At 39.5% G+C, this 20,844-nt stretch overlaps 1 protein-coding gene across 1 annotated transcript in view; it reads left to right on the top strand.

Annotated features, from left to right (window-relative positions):
* The window catches only part of MAPK1 (mitogen-activated protein kinase 1), a 108,962-nt gene that overhangs the window by 40,744 nt on the left and 47,374 nt on the right, over positions 1-20,844 (top strand). The window contains exon 2 of the mRNA XM_012776707.3: positions 19,691-19,873. Within this exon, the coding sequence (XP_012632161.1) occupies positions 19,691-19,873 (183 nt within the window). The remainder of the gene's footprint in view (positions 1-19,690; positions 19,874-20,844) is intronic.

Consider the following 20,844-nt stretch of genomic DNA (forward strand, 5'->3'; position numbering starts at 1 on the left):
GCATTTACTCTTACTGGTTTTATAGCTAAAATGACTTTATGCTAACTTTTATTTGCTCACTTAATTGCTTGCAGCCTCTAAAAAAACCTTCTTGGTTAGTGAATTAAGAGAACCAAACTAAAGTAAGGAATACATTTTCTCTTAAAGCAGTCATTAGTATTATCTACCTACTTATTTTTGGAACATTAATTTGAATCAGTCTAAGTTACTTAGCATCTGAAGACAAGTTAATTTTTATCTGTGAAACAAAGTACTGTAGTTTTGTGCTCAGATAATTAAAGTTCACTAAAATGGGTGCTTAGAGAACAGCTTAATGGCTTTCTCTAAAAATAACCCATTCACAGTTGATAGGTAGCATTTTAGTTGCTTAACAACACATAAAAAGTATGGTGCTTATGCATAAGATATCTACTTCATTTAGACACACTTTATAATCCACAAATATTATTGAGCCTCTGCTGTGAGGTATGACAATAATGACAGGGGACTAGGCAGGATGGAAGAAAACCTGAACATACCAGAAATTTTATGTCAAAGTCTTTGAAATGACTGTGAAAGGCTGGACATTTATTCTAATGATACTGCTATTAGTCAAAACCTACTTGGAAAATTTCCCTTGAAATTGCCTTCAATATGAGCTTATGAACCATGAAAAACAATCAACCCCATAATTTTGTAGCACAGCTCAGCTTTTTTTTTAATCACCTTTTGAGGTATAATATATATGCAATAAAGTGCATCTTTTTTCAGCGTACAGTTCAGTGAAGTCTTGACAAATGTATATACTTGTGTAATCGCCACCACAGTGAAGATGCAGAACATGTACATCACTCCAGAAAGCTCTCTTTGCAGTCAGCCTGTGCCTCAGGTAACCATGGACCACTTTTCTGTCACTGTAGATTAGCTTCAGCTTTTCTACAATTTCATATAAATGGAATCAAAAAATATGTCCTCCTTTTGTGTCTGGCTTCTTTCACTTAGCATAGTGTTTTTCAGGTTCATCCTTGTTGCATATTTCAGTGGTGTTTCCCTTTCATTGCTGAGTACTGTTCCATCATACCACACTTCAGTTACCCTTGTTGACGAACATTTGGGGCTGTTAGGAATAAAGCTCCTATATTTGTGTACCAGTCTGTGTGGACATATATTTTCATTTCTCTTGGGTAAATACTTAGGAGTGGAATTGCTAGGTTGGATAAGCATGTATTTAATTTTTTCAGAAACAACCAAACTGTTTCCTGTAGGGCATGTACTATATTGCAGTCCCACCTCAGTATATGCACCCTCACCAACACTTGGTATGGTCAGTCTTTTTTATTTTAGGCACTCTAATGGGTATGTGGTTTCAATTTGTATTTCCCTTATGACTGACTCAGTCATATTTTCATGTTTGTTGTCACACAGGAAGTGTCTATTATAATCTTTTACCTATCTTTAATATTGGGTGGTAGTCTTATTTTGAATTTGTAAGAGTTTTGTATATGTTCTAAATACAGGTCCTACATGTTCCGATTTTTTTTTCTCCCATCTGCATAGCTCATGTTTGACCTCAGTGATACTGTCTGGCTTGCCTCCATCTCATTCACAGATCTCACTCAGCCTTTCCCTTCCAGTCTTGCTGTCTCCTCTGTCATCACTCTTGTACGCTCCAGGGACTTTACTACCTACTTCAGAGGTGTGGTGGTTTTTCTTTTTCTCCTCTTCTTTTCAAATTGTTTTACTGACTTGGGAGTGCTGGATGCTACGTGTCCTGCAGTTTTACACAGTGAACTGATGTGCTCGAAATGCCAGTTATGTGCTTGTTGCTTAGCCCACGCTGTTAGCAGTCATCTCTCGCTGGTACCATTGCAGTGCTCTAAATGGTTTCTTTTTTTACTTTCCCTTTTTACAGTTCAGTTCCTATCTTAGCTAGAGAGATTATTTAAAAATATGTTGGATACTTTTATTCCTCAGCATAAAGTAGAGGGTGCTCTTAAGATAAATCTTAAATCCTGAGCATAACCACCAGGTCACTGCCTATTTCTTCAGCCTTATCATGAGCCATGCTCTCTGCTTGGTACACTCTAGCCACAGTGGCCTTCTTAGGGGTCTGTCCACAGATATCCCAGCCTGACCCCTCACTGCTCATAGAATGCTTGCTTTCTTTGCTACCACCTAACCTGGCTAATTCTTACTCATCATTCAGGCCTCTGTTAAATGCCTCTCTAACTTCCTTAGAGAGAAGGAGCCTTCCCCAGAGCCTTTTATTAAAAGGATTTGTTTAGTAAAATTTGGATTCAGTCAAAAGTCCACATTCAGGGATCCAGATGGCCACATGTGGTCCCGAGGCCACAGGTTCCCCACCCCTTGAAGTTCTCTAATTAGCCTTCATAACATTAATTAGATTATTTGCATTTTCCTTATAAATACATTTATATGATTTATATATTTATATAAATATAAATAAACATAAATATATTAATGATAAATATAAATAATTTAAATATAATAAATATATTTATATTATTGATACTAATATCTGTGTCTCTTTATAGCTCTCCCATATTATTTAAAGTTTATGAGGGCAGAGAGCTTTCTATTTTCACTGCTGTATCCACAGTGCTTAATATAATGTCAATGAATACTTGGTATTTGATAAATATATAAAATTGACTTTTTAACATTTGAATGTTTTTAAAGTTATTTCATGCTCATTCTTCAAGATCCCAAGCTGATATTCCTTTCTCTTGAATAAAAACTTCTCTCCTAGTGTCCTGTCTCTACCATTTCCACTGACTCTATAAATTGCCCTTATATTAAATAACAAGAGTTCTTTGTCTTTTTTATGCCTTTAGGCAGTTGGTGAAACATGTTGCTCCTTCTCAGGTTAATGTTTTTAAATGAATAAAGTAAAATATATGAGATCATGAAGGAAATCAGTTATACTGAAATAACATTTTTGAAATATTAAGAAAATAAGTCTTTTACATATGTGCTTCTTTACTAATGCCTTAAATAGCAAGATCAAGTAGTAGGTCTAAGAATTACTGTAATTTCAGAGTAGTGATGGGTACAAATGTGAGAATTACAACTTTAGTCTTCACTGGTCTTCCTGTTTCCAGTTTTGGCCTCCTTCAGTCAGTTCTGTACCTGCATTTCTGATTGTGCTATTCTCATTTTCTATTATCAGAGCAAAGTATAGATTTCTCAGCTTTCCAGTAATATCACCTTTTGCTCTTCCCCTGGACAGGTGTAAACTTCAGCCATATTGAACTGTCCAACACTGGTGCTCAACCTTTCATGCCTTAGCTCCCGCAGCACCTTCCTTCTACGATGCCTTTCTCATGGGCTGCCTATTAAAACCCCACCTGCTTTTTAAGGCACTGTTAAATACCACAAGAGGTCCACAGATATTAACATAGAGCAGCACCTGACATACAACAAAAACTCAATAAAATGTAGCTATTATTAAAAAAGAATTATTCATAACTTCTTTTCAGTATCACCATCACCTGAGTCCTAGGAAATGAACTGTAAACATTTTGAGTAATATATGTCTATGAACCGAGGCGAAGCAGTATTATCAGTAAGTGTAAGCAAGTATAATGCAAAGCAAATGCATAAATGATAAATGTTTAGAATTTAGTTTTGCTCTCAGTTTGAATATTTATCAGTTTTATGTCAGAGCACAATGAGAAAATGATTTCATAGGCTTGGACATTTCTTACCCTTTATACTTGGTCACAAAAGCCCCACCAATCTATAATAAGATAGATTTAGAGTGCTGTCTTTTTTTTTTCTAGTAAAACAAAATCCTCAAGCCCCTAAGAATTCTATTGGGTTTTTTACATTTTGAATGTACTCTAATTGCTACTGAGTATACATCTGCCTCATACACCAAAAACACAGGGAGAAACAAGACTTAAAAGTACTAAGTGTCAACAATTGTTGCTTTTCACACAGCAGTGAATATGGCATTGAAAGGCATAGGCGGTGTGAAGGGTACCTGGTGCGAGCCAGCTATGCAGAGATGGCTGCGCAGTCCCCACAGCAGAGACACTCATGGAAGCACGAGGTGGCTGTACTGCAGCTGGAGCTGTGGGGCTCCGGCGGGGTTTGCTGCTTCCTGAGTTTGGGGGGTTACTAGCAGCACTGGAGAATAGTAATAGTGCTGAGTGCCTTACTTTCAGTGCCGTGGACAGACCCAAATGCATCTAGAGAAAAGCAAGTACATTCAGGATGGGGGGAATGAACATTCTGAGAAATAATCAAAGAAGTAACTGTCAGTTTAAAGAACTGTATTTTACCACAAAAAGTAAAGCTATTCAAATAAAGCCTTAAGAATAAAGTTTAGTTCCTAAGCTCTAATAACATAACAAGAAATCCTGAAACTTTGAAATAATACCTTTTTAAAGTATAAAAGGTACTGTTTTCATACAGCCATTTGGAAGAGGCCCTTTCCTCCATGTATTATATTTTTCCCCCAAACAAGACTGCTGCTGTCGGTCCTAGCTGGCAAATAGTAGTAGATTTGAAGTGTCTCTTATGTTTCTCAGAGTCTAGAATATATAAAAGTATTCCTACATGTCCAAGTGGAAATCTGAAAATACTTACTTTCTCTTACAGTCTAAGAGATGAATGCCATAAGTGTCTAACTGCAGCTGGTCTGGGCTGATACTTGGATGTCAGAAAGTTTTCACTCTGTTTAATGACAATTACTGTTAACTGGCACCTATTGTGTAGTTTTAAAGTCAGTGTTGGGAGAGCACTTATATGTCCTTTTTCCTGGATATTAACACTTTTATAGAAATAGTTAATTACTTTTCCTTAGATTTTGTACATGTGACAACAGTTTGTATGGTAGGTCACTTGATCTTGTTCCACAGCTCACTGGTACTCTGTTTTCTCCCCATGGCCAGTCTGTTTTTTGGGGGTTTTTTTCCTTTTAGTGTTATGTTTTGGATAGTTGCTGCTGCTGTGTCTTCTGGTTCACCAAATTTTCCATCAGGATGTGATCTGTTGCTAACCCCAACCATTCTGTTTTTTTAACTCTAGAAGTTTGGTTTGGGTCTGTTTAATACCTTTCATTTGTCTCCTTATGCTCAGGTGCCTCTACTTTCTTAAACATATGGAGTGTATATATAGTAGCTGTTTTAATATTTTTGTTTACGAATTCTATTATCTTTGCCATTTCTGGATTTGGTTTTTGATTGATTTTTCTCTTCATTATGGATCATAATTTCCTGCTTTTTGAGATACCAGTAAACTTGGTTGGATACAAAATGTGAATTTTGCATTATTGAGTGCTAGATTTTTGAGGTCTTCCTTTAAATATTTTGGATTTTTTTCTGGGAACAATTTGATCCCTCAAGGCTTGATTTCAGTGTTCTTTTAGGCAAGTACAGAATAGCTATTTAGTCAAAGACTGATTTGTCCCCAGTACTGAGGCACTTTTGTCCCCTTTTGGGGACTCAGTTTGATGCCTTATGTGTTACGGGGTCTTTCTTCTCTACTTGATGGCACAGGAACTATTCCCAGCCTTGTCACACATGGATCGCTCCACCTGCCGTTCTTTGCCCTGCCTTGGAATGTCATCGTGTCGTGCTCTGATCAGCGTTCAGCTGAAGACTCAAAGGAATCTCACCTGCAGATCTCCCCACCTCTCTCCGTGAGATTCTCTTCTTTCCAGTACTCTGCCCCACAGATCTGACTGACTTGGACTCTCCAAACCCCACATTTTGTGGGGAGACTGCTGGGCTCCATTTAGATCTCCCCTCTCTGAAACCCTCTAGGCAGTAGTCTGGGGCCATCGTAGGCTCACCTTGCTGCCCTGTGCTGCCTGTTTGATGTCAGAAAACTGTTGTTTCATATGTATTAATACACTGTCTGGGTTTTTTTTAATTGTTTAAGGCATGAGAGTAAATCAGTTTCTGTTCCTCCTTCATTGCTGGAAGCAGAAGCCTATGAAGGTATATAGAACTTTAGGAACTCATTTAAAATCTCAAGTATTGGCCGGGCACGGTGGCTCACGCCTGTAATCCTAGCACTCTGGGAGTCCGAGGCGGGTGGATTGCTCGAGGTCAGGAGTTCAAAACCAGCCAGAGCAAGAGCGAGACCCCGTCTCTACTATAAATAGAAAGAAATTAATTGGCCAACTAACATATATATAGAAAAAATTAGCCAGGCATGGTGGTGCATGCCTGTGTAGGCCCAGCTACTTGGCAGTAGCTGGGCCTACACAGGCAGAAGGATCGCTTGAGCCCAGGAGTTTGAGGTTGCTGTGAGCTAGGCTGATGCCATGGCACTCACTCTAGCCTGGGCAACAAAGTGAGACTCTGTCTTAAAAAATAATAATAAAAATAAAAAATAAATAAAATCTCAAGTATTTATTTTAAGCTGCTGTGTCTTATATAACCTACATTTTATTGGTTACTTTTCCTCCCTATGGAATAGATAAAAATAAATAAATAAATCTCAAGTATTTATTTTAAGCTGCTGTGTCTTATATAACCTACATTTTATTGGTTACTTTTCCTCCCTATGGAATAGATAAGAAACTTAAGTCACTCATTATTCCACTAATAGCTTGTTTTATAAATTGCCTCCTCTAGATAAATATTTGTAATCTGCAATCTGTAATTTTACTTTGAATCTTTAAGTGATATGATCTTTGTACTTATTTTAATGGCTGCACAATGACTCATTAATATTCCATCATATATTCCTTTTTTTTTTTTTTTTTTTTTTGAGACATAGTCTCTCTTTGTTGTCCAGGCTAGAGTGAGTGCCATGGCATCAGCCTAGCTCACAGCAACCTCAAACTCCTGAGCTCAAGCGATCCTACTGCCTCAGCCTCCCGAGTAGCTGGGACTACAGGCGTACACCACCATGCCTGGCTAATTTTTTCTATATATATCAGTTGGCCAATTAATTTCTTTCTATTTATAGTAGAGACAGGGTCTCGCTCTTGCTCAGGCTGGTTTCGAACTCCTGACCTTGAGCAATCTGCCCGCCTCGGCCTCCCAGAGAGCTAGGATTACAGGTGTGTGAGCCACCGCGACCGGCCCCATCATATATTCTTATGCTTGGCAATACAGGTTTTGTTCTTTCAGGTAGTGTTGGAGTATCTTTATATCTCATCCCTATTCATTAGTATCCTCAAAGGGAGAGAGGCAGGTGGAATGATGTCTTTCAATTTGCATTAAGTATTTTAGGCCATAGTAGCTATTCAGTAAATATTTGTCAAATGACTGAGGTGGAACTTATAAAATTCAATTAGGTAAAGTTTTCAGTTATCTTTTTAGGAATATTTTTATCCATCAGCATTTACCTGTATTTCTATCGGAGATTAAAATAGCTAATTATGAAATGTTTGTTTCCTTCTAGTTATTAAGCCCCTATTATTGACATGCTAATTATTTTGAAAATTTTAGAGGTATCCTTTAGTGGGATGCCTTTTTTAATTAAAATTTTATGTTGGAATAATTTTAGATTTACAGAAAAGTTGCAAAGATACCTGTATGCCCCTCACCCAGTTTCAGTTTCTCCTGATGTTAATATCTTACTTTACTGTAGTACGTTAATGAAAGCCAAGAAGCCAACACTGGTGTGTAACTGTTAATTAAACTCCAGACTTTTTTCACATTTCACCAGTTTTTCCATTTGATGTCATTTTTCTGTTCCAGGATCTAATCCTGGGCACCACATGCATTTAGTTATTATGTCTACTCAGTCTCCTCTGATCTGTGATAGTTTTTTACTCTTTCTTTTCATGACCTTGACAGTTTTAAGGACTACTAATCAAGTATTTTGTAGAACGTCCCTGAAATTGGGTTTATCTGATATTTTTGTCATTATTAGACTGGGGTTATGGGTTTGGGAAGAATATTACAGAGGTGAAATGCCACTCTTGTCTCATCATATGGCAGGGGTACATGTTACCAACATGATATCTCTGGTGATGCTCACCTTGATCACTTGGTTGAGGTAGTATCTGCTGGGTTTCTCTACTGTAAAGTTACTATTTTTCCCTTTCCAAATTCTGTTACTTGGAAACAAGTCTCTAAGTCCAGCCAGCCCTCAAGGTGTGAGGGATGGGCTCAAGACTACATTTGAAATATCTTTGGGCTACTTAGGCCTGGGGCTCAGTGATATTTCAGGTATCTTGGGGCTAGGGCTACAATAGGTGGATGCCAAGTTGTCAAGAGCAAAGTACTTGTGGCTAGCTAACATTTTGTTCCTTATGGCATTTGTGGCTTACCTACAGGATTTTTATTATCAAATCTTCCATTGGGAGGCATCAGATAGGCATAGTATTTTGTTTCTCCCCTGCAAATTTGGTTACAATTGCTATAAAGAAGATATGAGCAATTTAGAATATATAGTTCTGCCTTTGAGAAATTTGATTTAATTGGAGATAATTTGAACAGATCTCAGCTAGGAAACATGATGTTTGTGAAATAGGCACCCATTTCTTCTGAGTCTGCCCTTGGTGCTTTTATCCAAAGCTGTGGCTCCCACTCATTTGGAGTTGGCCAAAAGGGTTCCTTGCTTCCAGACTACCTGGTGCACCACCCTTCCCATTCCGTTATTTCAGCAAACTGCTGCCTGAGGAAACTTTATAAAAATAAAAGTGTTGCCATGCTTAAAATCTCTGCTTAACATCCTTTGGTGGCTCCCCCAGGATGAAGTTGTAGATACCTAGGTATGGCCTGCTCCACGTTACCTCGCAGCTTCAACCCCTGCTGTGTCCCCTCTTGGCCCATTCACTGCTCCACTACCCCTGTCCCCACGGGCCTCTGCACCTTGGCACATGGGTCTGCTCTGCCTAGAATTGACTCTCCCTTCTCACCTCCTGACTGGCCATCAGGAGCCTTCTCTCTCACCCCACCTGTTCCCCCACCTTCGACCCACCACTGCTTTCATAACACCCTCGTGCCTCTCTCAGTTGTCCACCTGGATTTTCTACTTGTTTATTAGCACTCTTTAAAAAATAGTCAACTTCATTCTTGAAATGGGGAGAAAAGAAAAAATTTAAAAATAATGAAGTAAATAGTAATATGTAGTTAGCTGTACTGTCCCTCTTCCCTCCATTTACTTACTGAGGCTGAGGTTACCATGCATGATTCAGTGAGTGCTTTCCATCCCTCTCTTTCTTAGTCTCTCCTGTTGTAAATTCTTTCCTTCTTTGGCTTGTGCAACTCCACTCTCTCTGCCGCATGGTTAAGCACGTGGCCTTAGGAATTGGACAACAAGGGTTCTCATTCCATTATCATGTATTACTTCCATACTCGGTTCCCCGTCCTCATCTCCTGAGTTCTCTCCTCAGGCCTCTCTTCTCCACATCATTTCTCTGCAGCAGTGCTATCCATTGCAGCTTCTGTTAAGGACTCCCAACCTCTATCTCTCTCTGGATGCTGCTGGAAGGACAGAACCATGGTCTCCTCCCTCTGAGTTGCCCACAGGCATCTTTATGTGTTTAAATCAAGACGTTCTTAACTGCCCATGGTCCCCATCTTCAGTTTGCACCTCCCAGACCCAGGCCCACCTCTCATGTTTGCAAGGCCTAGGTCAAGAGTACAAATGGGACCCCACATACTGTAAAAAATCAAGCTAAGAAACGTTAAATAGAATGTGTTTTCTCCTCCCAGCATGACAGATAGACCTTCTTAATGACCTGCAAGGCCAGGTTCAAATAGAGAATTCTCAGATTTCTTAGAGTTCTGTGCCAGCAGTTCCAGGAGAGCAGGCCTCTAGCATTGCCCTCTTCTCTTCCCAGCTACAGTGCTGTCCCCCACTGTGAGCTTGAGCGCCTGGGCATGGCCTGCCACCTGCACAGTCTGTCTAGGCACAGTGTACACCTGCAAACAGCTGCGTCTTGGCCACTCCTCATGTACATACTCTGGGCATAGGCCTGCACAGCCCCAGTTGCAGGGAATTTTGGGGCTCCGGATGGCTCTGTTCCCCTGACCCTGAAAACCTCCTTATGAGAAGGCATGGCTGGGTGGAGGCCAATGGTCCCCTCAGATGGCTCAGTTTCCCTCTCCATGTGTTTCCTCTTGCTTTTCTTTGTGCCCTTTTCTGACAGAAGCCTCTCATCATTCAGGTTATGGCTTGTGTATGCCTCATCTTTTAATCCTTCCTTTAATACTCAGCTTGGAATTAATTACCCAACTTCTTGTGTCAGAAGTACTTTAATAAAAGGCAGAGTATGTCGTGTGCTTCTGTCTCCTTCCCTCACTAAATTGCAAGTTTCTTAAGAGCAGGATCATTATTTGTCATTGCCACCAGTCCTTACATGAGGTCTCACAAATGAGAAGTGCCTGAGAAATATGGCTTGAATTCACCACAGTTCTGGCATCACGCTTGTGTTGTTGTGGTAACCCAGTCAAAACAGGAAACGAAGTTAGTTTAGCATGACTTGTACATAATTGACTCATGCTGGTTCCCTTTTCTTCCCTAAGCAATCACAAAACATCTGTTAAATAATCTCCTCCAGAGTTGTGTGGATGTCTGCTTCCACATTTAGTGGTCAGTACACTTCTGGAATCTCCCTGTCCTGCCCACCCCAGCTCTGGAATGGACCATGTATCCAAAGAGCCCTGGTCCCCCCCCCCTTTTTTTAAATAAAGTGTAAAGTTGGGTTAGTTTGTACACATTATGTATTCCATGAAACCATCAACACAATTAGGATAGTGAACATATTCATCACCTCCAAGTTACCTGGTTACCATTGGTAACTCACCTTCCCCAGGCAACCCTGCTGATCTGGTTTCTGTCTCTATAGATTAGTTTCTATTTTATATAAATGGAAGTACTTTTCTTTTGGTCTGGCTTCACTCACCATAATTATTTGAGATTCATCTGTGTTGCATGTATCGATAGTCCATTCCTTTTTATTTTCAAATAGCAGAACCGATCTGTTTTGAGAATTGAGATGGGTGTGTTCACCTCCAACCTTAACCTCCTTCCATTCCGTACAATTTATGGGTCTTAGAATTGAATTCATCTGAGACTTGAGGCTGTGTTCATGTAAGATGACTGGGTGCTCTCAATATCTTGAGCTCTTCAAGGGGAGAGTATTATTTAAAACCTTTGTGTCCTAGTGTTAGAACAGTCCTCAGTACATAAAAGATACTAACCCAATGTTGGGTAAAAGTTTCCTCCCTTATTTTGCGTGTGGTTTTCTTTTGAAAAATATACCCAATTCCAGATTCTTGTTTTGTTTTGTTTGAGACAGAGTCTCTGTTGCCCAGACTGGAGTGCAGTGGTGTCATCACAGCTCACTGCAACCTCAAACTCCTGGGCTCAAGCAATCCTCCTGCCTCAGCCTCCCGAGTAGCTGGGGCTACAGGCATGCGCCACCATGCCTGGCTAATTTTTTCTCTATATATTAGTTGGCCAATTAATTTCTTTCTATTTATAGTAGAGACGGGGTCTCACTCTTGCTCAGGCTGGTTTCGAACTCCTGACCTCGAGCAATCCACCCGCCTCGGCCTCCCAGAGTGCTAGGATTACAGGCGTGAGCCACTGAGCCTGGCCTTGATGGGCATTTTTAATTAAAGTTTTTATTGTGAAATAATGATAGATTTACGTGTAGTTGTAAGAGACAATACAAAGGGATTCCAGTTTTCTCCGATGATAAAAATCTTACATAACTATTGTTCAGTAACACAACAGGCAGATTGACACTGATACAATCTACAGAGTTCATTCACCTCTCACTAGTATTGTATGCACTCATTCATGCATGTAATGCTGTGTGATTTTGTCACATATGTAGGTTCCTGTAACCACTGTCATTCTTTTTTGACATCCCTTGACATGTCTGGTTTTTGTTTTTTTTTTTTTCTCTTTAGCATGTCTTATTATCTCTTTTAAAAATTTCTTCAAAGGTGGGTGAAGTGGCATGTGCTTATAGTCCTAGCTACTCAGGAGACTGAGGCAGAAGGATCCCTTGAGCTCAGGAGTTCAAGACCAGCCTGGGCAACATAGTGAGACTTCATCGCCTTTAAAACAAACTGACAAACAAAACCCAACTCAATTATAGTAAAAAAAGAAAGAAAGAAAAACACGTAAAATTTGCTGTCTTAAGCGCTTAAAATTTTTTTGTGTGTGTCTTAACCATTTTTAAGCATACTTTTCAGTAGTACAGTTACACATGTTCACATTGTTGTGCAACAGATTTCTAGAACTTTTTCATTTTAGAAAACTGAAACACTATACTCATTGAATACATCTTCCCATTTTCCCCTCTCCCAGCCTTTGATAACCACCATTCTACTTTCTGATTCTGTGAGTTTGATAACTTTAGCAGTATTTCTGTTTTTATGACTGCTTTATTTCAGTTGGCATAATGTCCTCAAGGTTCATCCAGGTTGTAGCATGTGATAGAATGACCACGTTTTTGTTGTTTTTTTCCCCCCAACTTATTGGCATAATTAACAAATAAAAATTGTGTGTGTGTGTGTGTATATATATATATGGTTTATAATGTGATGTTTTGATATATGTATACATTATGAAGTAATTTCCACAATCAAGCTAATTAACATATCCTTCACCTCACATAGTTACCTTTGTGTGTGGTGAAGACAGTTAAGATCTCCTCTCTAGGCCGGGCACGGTGGCTCATGCCTGTAATCCTAGCACTCTGGGAGGCTGAGGCGGGGGAGGATCACTCAAGTTGAGGAGTTCGCAACCAGCCTGAGCAAGAGCAAGACCCGTCTCTATTAAAAATAGAAATTAATCAGCCAACTAAAAATATATAGAAAAAATTGGCCGGCCATAGTGACGCATGCCTGTAGTCCCAGCTGCTCAGGAGGCTGAGCCAGAAGGATCTCTTGAGCCCAGGAGTTTGAGGTTGCTGTAAGCTAGGCTGATGCCATGGCACTCTAGCCTGGACAACAAAAAAAGATCTCCTTTCTATCTTGCATGCTATACAGTATTATTAATACTAACTGCAGTCACCATACTATACATTAGGTCTCTAGAACTTACTCATTCTGCATAGAGACTTTGTACCCTTTGACCAACATCTCCCGAGTTCTACCACATCTTAGTCTGTCACAACTACTGTTCTATCCTCTGCTTCTATAATTTTTTTTTTTTAGATTCCACATGTAAGTGAGATCATACAGTATTTGTCTTTCTATGCCTGGATGGTTTCACTTAGCATAATGTCTTCCAGGTTTATCCATGTTGTCACAAATGAGATTTCCTTCTTTATTAAGGCTGAATAATATTCCATTGTGTCTGTATGCCACATATTTATCCTTTCATCCTTTGATGGCACTCAGATTGATTGCACACCTTGGCTGAATGGTGCTGTGATAAACATGGGGATACAGATATCTCTTGAGGCACTGATTTCATTTCCTTTGGATGTATACCCAGAAGTGATATTATTGGATCATATGGTAATTTTGTTTTTAATTTTTTGAGAAACCTTGATACTGTTGTCCGTAGTGGCTGTGCTTATTTACATTCCCACGGACAGTGTTCCCAAGGGTTCCCTTTTCTCCACATCTTCACCAGGACTTATCTTTTGTCTTTTTGATAGTAGCCATTCTGATAGGTGTGAGGTGATATCTCTTATGGTTTTGATTTGATTTTCTCTAATGATCAGTGATGGTGAGCATTTTTTCATATACCTGTTGGACATTTGTATGTTTTCTTTTGAGAAATGTCTATTCAGGTTTTTCACCCAATTTTTTTTTTGAGACAGGATCTCTCTCTGTTGCCCAGTAGCTGGGACTACAGGTGCACATCACCACACCTGGCTAATTTTTGTATTTTTTTGTAGAGACAGGGTATTGTTCTTGCTCAGGCTGGTCTCGAACTCCTTGCCTCAAGGGATTCTCCTGCCTTGACCTCGCAGAGTGATAGGATTACAGGTGTGAGCCACCGTGCCTGGCAGATTTTTAAAAAAATTCTTCCAGTCCACAAACACAGGATAGCTTTTCATTTATTTGTGTTTTCAGTTTCTTTCATCATTAGCACTTTTATTGTGCAGATCTTTCACCTTCTTGGCTAAATTTATTCCTATGTATTTTCTTTTATTGATGCTATTATAAATGAGATTATTTTCTTAATTTCTTTTTGGATAGTTTTTTGTTAGCATATAAAAACACAACTGATTTTTGTATGTTGATTTTTGTGTCCTGCTACTTTACTGAACTTAATTAGTTTTAACAGTTTTTTGGTGGATTCTTTAGGGTTTTCTATATATTAATATAAGATCATATCATATACAAACAGAGACAATTTAACTTTCTTTCTGATTTGGGTGCCTTTTAGTTCTTTTTCTTGCCTAATCGTTCTGGCTAGGACTTCCAGTATTATGTTGAATAGAAGTTTTGAGAGTGGGCATTCTTCTTTTTTTTTTTTTTTTTTTGAGACAGAGTCTCGCTTTGTTGCCCAGGCTAGAGTGAGTGCCGTGGCGTCAGCCTAGCTCACAGCAACCTCAAACTCCTGGGCTCAAGTGATCCTTCTGCCTCAGCCTCCCGGGTAGCTGGGACTACAGGCATGCGCCACCATGCCCGGCTAATTTTTTTATATATATATATCAGTTGGCCAATTAATTTCTTTCTATTTATAGTAGAGACGGGGTCTCGCTCTTGCTCAGGCTGGTTTTGAACTCCTGACCTTGAGCAATCCGCCCGCCTCGGCCTCCCAAGAGCTAGGATTACAGGCGTGAGCCACAGCGCCCGGCCTTGGGCATTCTTCTTTTGTTCATGATCTTTTCACTGTCAAGTATGTTAGCTGTAAGCTTGTTATACATGGCTTTTATTATATTGGGATACATTTCTTCTATACCTAATTTGTTGAGAGTTTTTACGTCATGAGAGGATATTGAATTGAATTTCCTTGGTTTTTTTAAGGCAGAATAATATTCCACTGTGTGCATATGCTATATTTTCTTTATCCATTTATCTATCAGTGGATATTTGGGTTGCTTCCACGTCTTGGCTATGTGCATAATGTTTCAGTGAACATGGGTGTACCAATAGCTCTCTGAGATTCTGCTTTGAATTGTTTAGAATATATACCCAGAAGTGGGGTTGCTGGATAATATGGTAACTTTTTAATTTTTTGAGGAATTTCCATAGTGGCTGTACTGTGTTTTGTGCCTACTGATGATGCACAGGGTTCGAATTTATTTTTTCCCCATCCTCACCAGCACTTTTCTGTTCTTCCATAGTAGAAATCCTGATGGGTGTGAGGTGAGAACTCATGTGGTTTTGCTTTGCATTTCTCTAGTGATGATTAATGATGTTGAGCATCTTTTCATATGTTTCTTCGCCATTTATGTATCTTCTTTGCAGAAATGTCTATTCAACATGATGTCTGTTTAATGTGTTTCTTTTTAATGAACCATCCTTGGATTCTATGATAAATATTACTTGGTCGTAATTGTTCTTTTAATGTGTTGTCAAATCATATTTACTCATTTATTTTTAGTTGATTTTTCAAGCTTGTGTTTAGAAAAAAGATTGCTCTTTAGTTTGGGTTCTAGTTCACACATATATATAATATTTCTCTTATTGGGATGAGTTAGGAAATTCTTCATCCTCTCAACCTTGAACAATTTATTAAACCTTAATTTTTGTTTTTTTGAGACAGACTCTCGCTTGTTGCCCAGGCTAGAGTGAGTGCCGTGGCGTCAGCCTCGCTCACAGCAACCTCAAACTCCTGGGCTCAAGCAATCCTTCTGCCTCAGCCTCCCGAGTAGCTGGGACTACAGGCATGCACCACCATGCCCGGCTAATTTTTATATATATATATATATATATATATATATATTAGTTGGCCAATTAATTTCTTTCTATTTTATAGTAGAGACGGGGTCTCGCTCTTGCTCAGGCTGGTTTCGAACTCCTGACCTCGAGCAATCCGCCCGCCTCGGCCTCCCAGAGTGCTAGAATTTTTGTTTTTGAAAAGAGCAAATTTATCAGTTAAGAGAAAAAAATATATAGAAATCCTAAAAATAACCCATCTAAAGAAATCACAAATTGAGGCCGGGCGCGGTGGCTCACGCCTGTAATCCTAGCTCTCTGGGAGGCCGAGGCGGGCGGATCGCTCGAGGTCAGGAGTTCGAAACCAGCCTGAGCAAGAGCGAGACCCCGTCTCTACTATAAATAGAAAGAAACTAATTGGCCAACTAATATATATAGAAAAAATTAGCCGGGCATGGTGGCTCATGCCTGTAGTCCCAGCTACTCGGGAGGCTGAGGCAGGAGGATCGCTTGAGCCCAGGAGTTTGAAGTTGCTGTGAGCTAGGCTGACGCCACGGCACTCACTCTAGCCTGGGCAACAAAGCGAGACTCTGTCTCAAAAAAAAAAAGAAATCACAAATTGGATGAAAATCCCAAACTGGAACCGTAAGTTGTGTTTTTTTTTTTGAGCCAGAGTCTCCCTTTGTTGCCTAGGCTAGAGTGAGTGCCGTGGCATCACCCTGGCTCACAGCAACCTCAAACTTTTGGGCTCAAGTGATCCCTCTGCCTCAGCCTCCTGAGTAGCTGGGACTACAGGCATGTGCCACCATGCCCAGCTAATTTTTTCCATATATATATATTAGTTGGCCAATTAAGTTCTTTCTATTTATAGTAGAGACAGGGTCTCCCTCTTGCTTAGGCTGGTTTTGAACTCCTAACCTCAAGCAATCCGCCTGCCTCAGCCTCCCAAAGTGCTAGGATTACAGGCATGAGCCACCATGCCTGGCCCCTAAGTTGTTTATAAGAAACAAAGTTACAGCAAAAATCTATGGTATGGTGGTAGTTGGGGACAAAAGGGGGATGAGCAAAGATTAAACTCTTAGAGAAAAACAAAACAAGGTTGGTAGTATCAAAGTGATTTTAAAGCACAAACTATTAAGAGACACCAAAAAGTCCATGATAGGTCAGGCATGGTGGCTCACACCTGTAATCTTAGCACTCTGAGAGACCCCGTCTCTACTATAAATAGAAAGAAATTAATTGGCCAACTAATATATAAATATATATATATATATATAATTAGCCGAGAGAGAGAGGAGAGAAAAGGAGAGGAGAAGAGAGGAGAGGGGAGGGGAGGGGAGGGAAAGGGAGAGAGAAAGAAAAGAAAGAAAGAAAGAAAGAGAGAGAGAGAGAGAGAGAGAGAGAGAAAGAAGAAAGAAAGAAAGAGAGAGAGAGAGAGAGAGAAAGAAAGAAAGAAAGAAAGAAAGAAAGAAAGAAAGAAAGAAAGAAAGAAAGAAGAAAGAAAGAAAGAAAGAAGAAAGAAAGAAGAAAGAAAGAAAGAAAAGAAAGAAAGAGAAAGAAAGAAAGAAAGAAAGAAGAAAGAAAGAAAGAAGAAAGAAAGAAAGAAAGAAAGAAAGAAAGAAGAAAGAAAGAAAGAAAGAAAGAAAGAAAGAAAGAAAGAAAGAAAGAAAGAAAGAAAGAAAGAAAAGAAAGAAAGAAGAAAGAAAGAAAGAAAGAAAGAAGAAAGAAATTAGCCAAACAACTAAAACATGGTGGCACGTGTCTGTAGTTCCAGCTACCAGGGAGGCTGAGGCAGGAGGATCGCTTGAGCATAGGAATTGAGGTTGTTGTGAGCCATTTTGACACCACGGCACTCTAGCCTGGGCAACAGAGTGAGACTCACTCTGTCTCCAAAAAAAAAAGTCCTAGATATGCCTTACTTGCCGAGTGTCAGAACAATAAAATTTATAAAACAGGACTGAGAAATCCAAGGAGAAAGGAGCAAATATAGAGTTGTTATGGAAGCATGTAACTTTTTTGTGATCAGTTCTGTGAAAGATAGATTGTGTAAACCAAAAAGGCAGTGGAATGGATAGGTAGAACAGACAGAAACAGGCCAAACTCCATGGACAGAACAGGTAAAAATGATCTGATGCTTTCTTACCTAAAAGGGGGTCAGTTGGTTATTTATGTCATAACTGAGTGAGTGTTGATATTAATACAATAGGGGGACACTCTAACTGTAAGCTCCTCCTCCGGCAATCTCATTGGATTGTAATTTTGTAAAGCAAATTTATGGCTGCATTTAACTACTGTCTACAGTAAAACTAGAAGTTTGTAATATTGAGTTTAAACCAGTATTTTGCAGCTATTTTAATCCGTGTTCGCTTTTGTTGAACTCTCATGGTCTATGATTGGAATTACTCAAAAAGAATTTTTATTTCTAAAAATATTTGTTCCCAATATTGCATAAGCTTGCTTAAACTAAACATCTCTTTGCCTGCCTGCCTACCTGAAAATCACTGGTTTGGGCCCTTATGCAGCAGACCAAAGCAAAATAAGATTTGAGTGGTGATTCCTTTAATTAAGAAATATATTTTAGTGGATTGCTCGAGGTCAGGAGTTCAAAACCAGCCTGAGCAGGAGCGAGACCCCGTCTCTACTATAAATAGAAAGAAATTAATTGGCCAACTAATATATATAGAAAAAATTAGCCGGGCATGGTGGCACATGCCTGTAGTCCCAGCTACTCGGGAGGCTGAGGCAGGAGGATCGTTTGAGCCCAGGAGTTTGAGGTTGCTGTGAGCTAGGCTGACGCCACGGCACTCACTCTAGCCTGGGCAACAAAGCGAGACTCTGTCTCAAAAAAAAAAAAAAAAGAAAAGAAAAGTAAAGAAATATATTTTATTTCAAAGTATTTGGGGGCACCTATGTGCAGTGTATTAATGGCATGTGGGATAATTGGAGCTGAGTAAGACAGAGTCCTTCCCAGAGCATAGTCTTGCCTGGAATCAGACAGACATATCAATAGTCCTTAAAGCAAACTAATAAATATCATTATGGAAGCACAAGCTTTAGGATAAAGTTATTTTACTATTTTGTATTTCTAGTACTTACCCTGAGGAAGCAAGAAGTAATATCTTATTACCTGTCAATATTACTGCATTGCTTTGGTCAATGGGCCAGATATGAACTTTTATTAATATGAAAAGGTTTTAGTAAAATATTAATCATAAAGATAGCAGTAATACTCAAGATTCAATTTTATCATAAAATCAAAGATACAATTTTTATTATTGCTTCTGCTTGGAATTCTATTAAGCCAGACCTGTGGGCAGCTTGGAAAGAACTGGGTCTGGTGTTATTCCTACAAAAGTATTTTTGATGAATATTCCTTAGGTTTTGTTATAAACCTGTCCAAACATCTTGGTTCAGTTTCTTGTGGCGGAGGGGGAAGAAGTAGTCATGTCATTTTGCAGGTAAGAGAAAGTTTATACGAGTACTCAAGGCATTGGCCTCTTTGGTCTATTTTGTTAGGGATGAAGATGTGGTTGACAGTCATTTGAATGTTTCTGCTAAGTTAGAGGAATTCAGTACAAGAATAGGAAGTTTTTTTGGAGGCAGACGTGATTATTCTTGCTGGAATGCTAATAAGACAGTGAGAAAATGCTTTGTGTGTGTATGTGTGTGATGAACCCCTGTTTCTGAGTTTACGAAAATGGCCAATGTTACGAAAATGGCTTCCACACAGTTCACAGGCTTGGGCCCTCTGTCAACTTTGAGCTTCAGTATCTGTGATCTTGTGTCAGCTGCATCCATCCTCCCTAGCTTAAGGCCTTTTTGTGGGTGATAATACATGCCACCTTCAAGGGTATGAAACAAGTGTTTACATGGAGTGTTAAAAATGTAATACTTTACCACTTTGCACTCTTTCTGCCAAGATGTTCTGGTGGGCTGTTTTTAATGCTATCTCTCTCTCTCTCTCTCTTTTTAAGCTCTGCTTATGATAATGTCAACAAAGTTCGAGTAGCTATCAAAAAAATCAGTCCTTTTGAGCACCAGACCTACTGCCAGAGAACCCTGAGGGAGATAAAAATCTTGCTGCGCTTCAGACATGAGAACATCATTGGAATCAATGATATCATTCGAGCTCCAACCATCGAGCAAATGAAAGATGTGTATCCTTTTCAGGCAACTGGCTGATTCCACTGCTTGGTCACCTTGTTGAGTAAATATAACTTGAAATTTCCTCGACTTAGAATAAAAGAAAACTGCATAAAGCACACTAAAGGGGAAATTGTAATCTGCTTTCCATTTACCGTAATATTTGCATCATTTAAAGTTTTTATCTAATTTGTTTCACCAGTTGTCAGTAACTAATTTAGTATCTTTTAGGTAAGTCTAATATTTTCTCTTTCAGTTTCTATAAAGAGTTTTCTTTAAGTAAAGGTATGGAAATAAGTCTTGGTTAATATTTCTTTCTCTTTTTTTTGAGACAGAGTCTCACTCTGTTGCCCTGGCTAGAGTGCCGTGGCGTCAGCCTAGCTCACAGCAACCTCAAACTCCAGGGCTTAAGCGATCCTTCTGCCTCAGCCTCCTGAGTAGCTGGGACTACAGGTATGCGCCACCATGCCTGGCTAATTTTTTTTCTCTGTATTTTTAGTTGGCCAATTAATTTCTTTGTATTTTTAGTACAGACGGGGTTTTGCTCTTACTCTGGCTGGTTTTGAACTCCTGACCTTGAGCCTCCTCCCGCTTTGGCCTCCCATAGTGCTAGGAACCACCGCGCCCAGCCTGTATTTCCAGTAATGTTTTTTTTCATTCAAAGGATGGTTTGTTAAGATGGGGGAAAGGGAAGGGAAAGAGTTATAGATGAAGAAAGAGGGCTCCCTGGATATCTACCTGGTGAAATCAGGACTGCCTCATCTTTGAAATGAAGGAGCCTGGCCCTCATGATCTTTAAGGCCGACTCATCTCTGAAATCATATGACTATGACTGACATTCAGAAATCTGGCCTAAGCAGGTCCAGAGGATGCTGCCTGTGTAAAGGTACATTGGAAAGAGGATCTGCCAGAAGAAAAAAAGTTAGGTTAATACAGCATTCCTACCAGCTTGTCCAATTTGCATTCCTCCTCTCCAGGGAGCGGC

The sequence above is a fragment of the Microcebus murinus genome, chromosome 22 (assembly GCF_040939455.1).
Source record: "Microcebus murinus isolate Inina chromosome 22, M.murinus_Inina_mat1.0, whole genome shotgun sequence".
NCBI lineage: Eukaryota > Metazoa > Chordata > Mammalia > Primates > Cheirogaleidae > Microcebus > Microcebus murinus.